The sequence below is a fragment of the Natrix helvetica genome (genome assembly GCF_964273705.1).
Source record: "Natrix helvetica genome assembly, chromosome: 8".
NCBI lineage: Eukaryota > Metazoa > Chordata > Lepidosauria > Squamata > Natricidae > Natrix > Natrix helvetica.
This window is the reverse complement of record NC_138559.1, coordinates 14,461,507-14,470,019: the sequence shown is the minus strand read 5'-3', so window position 1 is coordinate 14,470,019 and position 8,513 is coordinate 14,461,507. Positions and strand designations below refer to the sequence as shown.

Here is an 8,513-nt window from a genome sequence, read left to right as displayed (position 1 = left end):
TTCTGACTGATTGTTGGAAGAAGTTGTTGTTCACCACTTCCCCTAGGAAGAAATTCTACCAAGCACAGAATTCCAGATGTCAACCTGGCAAAATTGGGGATGACGGGATGAAATCAGACACAACATTCAGAGCAGATCCACAGAAATGGTTGACCATGAATTTTAGTCCGGTTGGAAATCAAGGATAGCTAAATATGGTTCCAACCCAGTCCTCACTCAGTAACCACAATGGTGACTGGTGACACAGTCACTTACAATGTCAATTCCCATTCAGTCATTAAGTGATTCCCATTCAGTCGTTAATCCCAGCCACCCTGGGATGTTCAGTGAGAGACCTCATATGAGTACAGCTTGCAATTTTACTCCAGCTGCTCAATTGACTCAGCTTATTGGAAGCCCATTGGGAAACACACAAATGGCACTTATGCTGACCACAGGATGCTGCAAGGCTTATAAATGAGCACTGGTTGTGAAACACCTGAATTTCTTCCACATGGTCACAGGGATGCTGCGATAATCACTACATGTGAGAACCACTCACAAGGCTACTTTTTCAGCACAATCCTAAATGCAAACAGTTGTTAAACAGAGTAATCATTAAATTACTCCCATTCATGAAACTCATGTTTGAAGACATATATGGTGCTAATTCTTCAAATCCTCCCTTAAAAACTGTGGCTAATTTAAGGCCCACCTTCCTCCTACATTCCACCCTCTGTGCTTCGTTCTGTTCTGTTCCAAAGTTCTGCCTGGAAGTCTTCATGCATAGGAAACCCAGCAGGAAGCAAGAATAGGACTGTATCAGGTAGATCAGTGGTGGTGCATTAGTTAGAATGCAGTATTGCAGGCTACTTCTGGTGACTGCTGCTGATTGTCAGCAATTCGAATCTCACCAGACTCAAGGTTGACTCAGCCTTCCATCCTTCCGAGGTCAGTAAAATGAGGACCCAGATTGTTGGGGGCAACAGGCTGACTCTGTAAACCGCTTAGAGAGGGCTGGAAAGCACTGTGAAGGGGTATATAAGTCTAAGTGCTATTGCCATCAAACACTCCACATAATGCCCTCTTATTTTAAGCATTGGGAGGGGGGAGTCAATTTCTAGTTATTTAGGAATTCTTCTGCGGAAAAGAATCCTCACATTATGGACATGATTTTCTATTCTCCGTCAATGGTTTTCAACCTTTTCATCACCATGCACCCCCTTTAAATTTTAATTTTCTTTTGTGGCCATGGACCATGGCCTCAGACCCCCAAGACTTAATTCAAGATTTAAATAAGAACATTTCTTCAAGACTTTGCAGACCCTCTGTGACATAGTGGGCCCCCAGGGGTGTGCAGACCACAGGCTGAGAATCATTATTCTATGTGTTCATTGACTCCAGACACGTGGCACCATCACCATCCAGTCCAAGGAGTAAATGTGATAAGTAGCTACAACAGCGTATTTAGAAAAGAAAACTAGAGACAAATAGAAGGGAATGTCATATCAAGGCAAGAAACATGTCTTGCTGCTGTTAGGAAGAAGGATAGTGAGAAATAGCTAATAGTAATTTAATGATTACTAATAGCTAATAGTAATTTAATGATTCCCGCCCCCCACCTTAAATCCCGCTTGCAATCATGGAGGAAAGTTGTGAGATTAAGGTCTACTGATCTTCACCAGATCTTCTGTTGATTTGCAGTCTTCTTTCAAGGAGATGGTTCATGTAGTAAAGTATCTCCCAGCTGAATTTCTTCAAAAGTGTCTAGTCCACATGGATGATTTATGTTGATATTTTTGCTCTTTTGAGGCCAACCGTGCTTTCTTTCTGCTTGTCTGCAATGCTCATCAATCTGCCTGACCATTACTTGATTCTATCTCCGCACTGAATTATTATCTGGAAAGCCATTACTTTTTCCCCTGCAGCCCTGAAGAATTTCATACTAGTGTACAAAAAAACAACAACAACGTAGCATTTGGTGTCTTTTCATTTCCTTGTGATGTACAGATTTTTCTGGCATCCTTGGCTTCTTAAATCCAACTGTCCTTTCCCTGGACTTGTTATGTGCTGATGGAAGTTAAGTAGTACCTCCAAAGATAATGCTTGCATTTTTCAAAAATGTAAATGAAGAGCTGGATGACTTATGACCTACTGACTTCATGCGAACCTCAGCATAAATTTATAGCCTTCTTCTTGTGAGAAAGAAAACTGTTGAAAGATATCTTTCCACACACACATTGTCTATTGGGAGAATGGGAGGAGATGGAAGGAGCATAAAAGTGTTTCTGTAAGAAAAGGAGATTCCACTCCTAATTTTGTCTTTACCCCCCCCTCAAGAAGAAAACTATTACAAAATACAGAGAGGAAGAGGAGGAAAGGGGGGAGGGGGGAGGAAGAGTAGCAGCAGCTCTGGTTGAATTCTTACTTTGTCCCTATGACCTTATTTGAGGAACATCATAAGGTTTGCTGGGACTTTTTTAATTGCCTCTGGTAGGGACCGCTAATACGATTGTTACACTCCGAGGCAGCCTTCAACCTTGGCTGCTTTAAAAAATATAAGCAGGATCAGACTTCTGCTGGTAGTTGATGAAATACTACCCCAAGTTGTGAGATGGACTGAGAAATTGAAAGGGAAAAAAACATTTCCAGAGCCTCAAAGATCAAAGCAGTTCTGTGCCATTACCATGAAAAGTACATGGATCTCTCTCTACAGTTCCCAGGAACTGAGCCTGACTCAAAGGAGACTTTACAGGATACTCTTTGATTAGATTGAACAGCTTGTAGTTTATTACTGGAAGGGAATGGGGGGAGGTGATGGAGCTGATAATTCTGCAGTTACACTTTCTTCCTTGCAATCAAGACCAGAAAGAGTTAATCAAGCATCTAGCAGTGCTGGTTAATAGTATTCATTAATTTAGGGCAGGAAAAATCTGATTCATTTCCTTGTGTGTGTGTTTTTTTTTTTTCAGTGTAAGGTAGTCGAGTTTCCTTCTTTGGTGAAGGAGGTCTGATCTGCTTACTGTTTGAACAACTCCCCTTCCTATCAGCACAAGAAAAATGGTAACTGTTAAAATGCATCTCCAATCCTGGGAATTAACATCTTTGAAGGAAAAGTTGTGGACTTCCAGACATTCAACTTCTTCAATTCCAGTAACGATGGCACCGTTCCAGCTTATGAAAAGCTTTGCTGGTTTGTGCCCATAATAGAGATGGATTGAACTTACGAAAAGGTGTACAGAGACCATCCCCCGAAGAGGTGCTTTGGTCTTCTTCCTTGGGGAGCAATAGTGTGGAAAAATATCTTGTGATGAAAATATGCATCCAATGCATCAAAGGAGTGATACTGTAGGATTATATCAAGCACTGTGAAGAATTTAAGCAACATATTTTTTTAAAAAAAAACACCCAGTAGCATTAGGTAAGATGGAGGAAAAGTTCTAGCAAGAAGTAGTCCAGTATTATAACAAAAGGGAGATATGAATAATGGAGACATCATAACCAAGAAAGAATCCTGGAAAAGAGTCTCTACGGGATGAGGATGGGTGAAATAAGCAATTAAGGCAAGATCCTTGGTAATAAAAAAAATATGAGAAAATCTACCTAGAGAGGGAACCTAACCAGGTTTTAAGGAGTTGGGCAACTTTCTAAATCTAATCAAAGTAAGTTAAATAAATTGAAATTTGAGTTGGAAGAAGGTGGCAGTTGTTGAGATCCAAGGCCGCAGGTTCAACAGGCTATCCTAAAAGTCACCGGCTGAGCCCACATCTAAGGCTGGCATTAGGATGGCTTAACTTTCCTTCCTGGAGAATTTAGCCTCCTGGGCTATGAATAACTTCGAACCCAGCATCTTTCACCTAGAAATGAAGGCGAAATAGCAACAGCACGCAGCTAACGTCCTTTTCTCCATTCCCTTCCCTCTTTTATGCCGTTTTCTAAAACCTCTCCAATAGTGAGTGTTTGGGTGCGCCTGTGTGTATATATACGAAAGTGTGTGTAGTATATGGAGAGAGTACACGGGTTTGAAGGGATATTTGGGGATCGGGAGAGAGCAAGGAAGAAGGGAAGGGACTCCACGCTTTCCCACCCACCCATCCCCCGTTGCCCACGGCTTCCCCCCACCCCCCCACCCTGGAATCGGGAGCCGGGCCGAGCCCTTTGCGCAAGCAGGCGACCGAAGAGAGGGAGCAACCAGGGAGGCGGCCGAGGCGCTCCCGAGGAGGAGGGGATTAAAAAGTGACTTTCTCATCTTTCCACTAGGCTAAGCTCCCCCCACCGGCCGATGGCCCCGCCCCGAGGTCCTTGGCACGTCCCCGATTGGTGGACAGGCCGGTGCCTTTGAAGTGTGCTGCAGACCGGAGCTATTTGACGTGTAGCTCGGGGAAAGGAAGGGCTTTTTTTTCCCCCTCCGTCTCTCGCTGGGGCCGGTGCGGTCGTCCTTGCTGCCGCCGCCGCTTCCACAACGCGCCCTGCCCGGCTTCTCGCGCTGCGGAGCTTGCCTCTCCCCTCCCCCTTTGCCCCCCTCCCCTGCCCTACCCCACCCCCGCCCTGCCCGGCTCGCTCCCCCAAATGAGCGGCGGTTCGCCCGCTGGATCTAACGCAAGGACATCGCCCAGCAGCAGCGGAGGAGGAGGAGGAGGAAGAGGAGGAGGAGGAGGGGAAGGCTCGGCCGCCGCCTGGTCAGCCCAGCCTTCCGGAGCCGTGTGCCCGGTGTTCTCGCACCTGTCCCCGGAGGACCCCCTGCGCCAGGCGAACCGGCTTCCCATCAGGATCCTGAAGATGCTGAGCGCCCACAGCGGTCACCTCCTGCACCCGGAATATCTGCAGCCGCTCTCCTCCACGCCCGTCAGTCCCATCGAGGTCAGTGCCAAGTCCGAGCCTTCCTTTGCCCGCCCGCCCGCCAAGCTGGGCCTTTTTTTTGCCTCCGCTGCTGCCCTCGCTCTCGGCCGCGCGCTCCCAACTCCTTGCTCGGCTGCTTCCCCGGGCCGCGGCTTTTCCGGAGCCCCCTCTCGCTCTCCGTTCCCCCTTCGTTCGGGGATCCCTGCTCCCCACTGCCTGGCGCCCCCGTTTTGTAGACGGCTGGCGAAGGGCGCATTGCTTGCGAGCGAGCCTTGAATCCCAACTGATTGGGGTGCCCGGCCTGTTGATGGCAAGGACGGGGGGCGGTTGGGGAGGGGGGGTAGCGAGGAAAGAAAGACGCGTTGCGATCTTCGGCGCCTTTACCCCCAACTTTGCGCCGCGGTTTCATTCTGCTCCTTCGAAAGGGTGCAAGGGGCGCATGCAGGGGGTTACAGCAGAATAGCCCGGGGAGAAGAAAGGTCCCATTTGGGGAGGACTTATGTCCACCGACTCCGAGTTCCGGAGCGGGAGGCTGCACGTCGGAAGAAGCAGAACCCGTGTCGCCGATGACCTTAGAGCGGGCATGAGAAGGGGGTAAAGCCTAAGGAAAAGGGCTTTCCTTAGGAAGGGAGCCCGGTTAGAGGACGGTGGCGGGGAACTTCCAGCTGTCAGAAAGGAACCTCTTGTCCCTGGGAGGTGTAGTTTCGGGTGCGCTGCGACCCGGGAGCCCATCTCGGCCCGCTTTTCTCATTCGCCTCGCCTCTCCCCTTCCTCCTACAGCTGGACGCGAAGAAGAGCCCCTTGGCGCTGCTGGCGCAAACCTGCTCGCAGATCGGGAAGCCGGATCCGCCGCCCGCTTCCAAACTCAACTCCGGCGCGGCCGCCGGACTGTCTGGGCCGGACAAGGAGTCGAGCGGCCGCGCCGCCAGTGCCGGAGCCGGCAGCGCTCTCAAGCAACTGGGCGACGCGCCCGCCGAGGATAAGTCCAGCTTCAAGCCGTATTCCAAAGGCGGCGGCGGCGGCGGCGGCAGCGGTGATCCGCGGAAAGACAGCGGCGTCCCGCCGAGCCAGGCCGCATCGGGCGCGGAGAAGAACGGCTTCCGAGTTCCCAGCGCCGCCTGCCCACCATTCCCTCCGCTGGCCGCCTCTTCCTCTTCCACCTCCTCTTCTCCGGGCGGCTCGAGGGGCAATTCCCCGCAGCACTCGGACTGCAGAGGCCTGGATGAGAAGAAGGAGTCGGAGATCGTGGCCAAAGGCAGTCCGGAGGGAGCGACGGGAGCCGGAGGTACCCGGGCGCGCGCCGGCAGCGTGGAACCGGGGACGCAAAGCGAGGCGGCTTCGGGGCGCAAGTCCGAACCTCCGGCCTTGGCGTCGGCCGGCCACGTCGCGCCGGTGTCTCCTTACAAGCCGGGCCATTCGGTGTTTCCTTTGCCCCCCTCCGGCATCGGCTACCACGGCTCCATCGTGGGGGCGTACGCGGGTTATCCTTCCCAGTTCGTACCCGGCTTGGATCCTACCAAGCCCAGCCTGGTGAGCAGCAGCCAATTGCCGGGGGGCTTGGGGCTCCCGGGAAAGCCCCCCAGCTCCAGCCCGCTGACGGGGGCCTCCCCGCCTTCCTTCATGCAGGGATTATGCCGAGACCCCTATTGCTTGAGCTACCACACCGCCTCCCACCTGGGCACCAGCAACTGCTCCAGCTGCGTCCACGACCCGGGCAGCCTGAAAAGTGGATATCCCCTGGTGTATCCCACCCACCCGCTCCACAGCGCCCTGACCTCCAGCGCCACGCCCAGCCTCTCCGGCCATTCGCTCTACACCTACGGCTTCATGCTGCAGAACGACGCGCTGCCCCACATATGCAACTGGGTGTCTGCTGGTGGACCTTGCGACAAGAGGTTTGCCACCTCCGAGGAACTCCTAGCCCACTTAAGGACACACACGACTCTGCCCGGGGCGGAAAAACTTTTGGCTGGTTATCCTACCTCGGGGCTGGGCTCTGCTGCGTCCTGCCACCTCCACCTGCCGCCTGCCGCCCCGGGGAGCCCCAGCTCCTTACCCGGATCTCTGTCGTTGAGAAGCCCGCAGACTTTGGGACTAAACCGCTATCATCCCTACGGCAAAAGCCATTTGCCGACGGCGGGAACCTTGCCGGTCCCTTCCTTGCCTGCAGCTGGACCCTACTACTCCCCCTACGCCCTTTATGGCCAAAGACTGACCTCGGCCTCTGCACTTGGATATCAGTAACTCCAGCAGCCCTGCTCTCTCTTGCGACCTCGCCTCCGGGAGCGTGTATTTATTTCCTGTATGTTAGCTTAAAGCTGGGAAAATAAGTGCATTAATACACCAATGAATCAATGGTATGCAAAACGTCTGTGTCCCCCCCCCCCCTCTTTTCCAATACCTGACCCACTTTTATCTTTTTTTTTAAGCAAAATGTTTTGTCCATGTTTGAGGGGGGGGGGAGCTTACTGTATTTTCTTTTCTTTTTTTCCCCTTTAAATATTATTTTTTTTAAAAAGAAAACTTTGCCCTGGTCCCCAGGAACGCCTGGCATGATGTTCAGCGAAATGCTTTTCTTCCTTCTCCCTGCTTTTTCTATCATCTCTTTTTTTTTTTTTACTTTGGTTCTATTCTTGGTTTCGGTTTCTTTGGCTTTTGTATAGTAACTGGAAAATATATATTTTTTTTTGTCGAAAGGAAGGAAGAAAGGAAGGAAGGAAGGAAGGAAGGAAGGAAGGAAGGGGGAGGTCAGGTTATCTGAGAAATTATTTGGTGGCTTTGTTTTAACTGCTGAAGCACCTATCATCCTGCCTCCTATGCAAAAACCAAATCACCTGTGCTCTCAGAGTGAGTGGATGGATGCCCTAAATAAAAAGGAGAGCATCCAACCACTGGAATTTTTTGGGGTGAAGCTGAAGCCCCTTCCCATAAAAGAAGGGGCACGCAAGCCTTCCACCATCTTTCAAACTTGTTTTATTTTATTTTGCTTTGACTTTTTTGTTCTGTCCCCTCCTTTTACCCCACCCCCATCCCGCTTTGTCTCTCTCTCTCTCTCTCTTCAAAAGACCTGCATTTTAAGGAAATTAGCAAGCATCCTTGAGGGACTGGAAGAGAACAATCTTATACACCAAATGAGGAACTTGGAGAACTTTTGCTCAGTCTGGTTTCAAGCTGGATCCTCAAGTCCAGCTAGTAGCCCTTGGGGGCCTCTTTATCTTTCTCTGTAGGCTCAAATCTACGTACCAAAAAAAAAACCCCAACCAACAAAAAAAAATCACTCCCCCTTCTTCCCTAATGACCCTATCGCCCACTTTCTCTTGACCTGTGGGAATGGAACAGCTGTTAAGGTGTGGAGACTCCTCCCCAAATTGCAGAACTAACGCAGCACGGAAGGCTGCAGATCTTTTGGGGTGAATAGAACTCCCTCCTGGTAAGTCTTATTTTGTTAATAAATGAATACTTGCTATATCTACCCCATCGAGTGTGCTCTTTTGCGTTATCCCTTCGCCATCCTGCGCTACACCTTCCCCTTGACCTGCTGGTTGCGCGAGGCGGCCTTGAAAATTCAAAGACCACAACCCCGAAGGGTGGCCAGACCATGAACAGGGTCCCTTTGTTTTTAAGGTGACTGAACGGTGGAAGTGGAGATCAGAGTCATCTAACGCATCAAGCCGTCCTCTGGTTGTGGGTTGTGA

At 50.5% G+C, this 8,513-nt stretch overlaps 1 protein-coding gene across 1 annotated transcript; it reads left to right on the top strand.

Annotated features, from left to right (window-relative positions):
• The first annotated feature begins 4,356 nt into the window (after positions 1-4,356).
• On the top strand, positions 4,357-8,290 carry ZNF703 (zinc finger protein 703). Its single transcript, XM_081960515.1, has 2 exons — positions 4,357-4,839; positions 5,599-8,290. Exons 1-2 carry the CDS (start codon positions 4,549-4,551, stop codon positions 7,060-7,062), a joined length of 1,755 nt encoding a protein of 584 aa, XP_081816641.1. The 5' UTR covers positions 4,357-4,548; the 3' UTR covers positions 7,063-8,290.
• Positions 8,291-8,513: the final 223 nt, after the last annotated feature.

Coding starts and splice junctions, on each gene's coding strand:
- ZNF703 (XM_081960515.1), top strand. CDS start 4,549: ATGAGCGGCGGTTCGCCCGCTGGATCTAACGCAAGGACATCGCCCAGC. Junction 4,840..5,598: donor CGCCCGTCAGTCCCATCGAG/GTCAGTGCCAAG, acceptor TTCCTCCTACAG/CTGGACGCGAAGAAGAGCCC.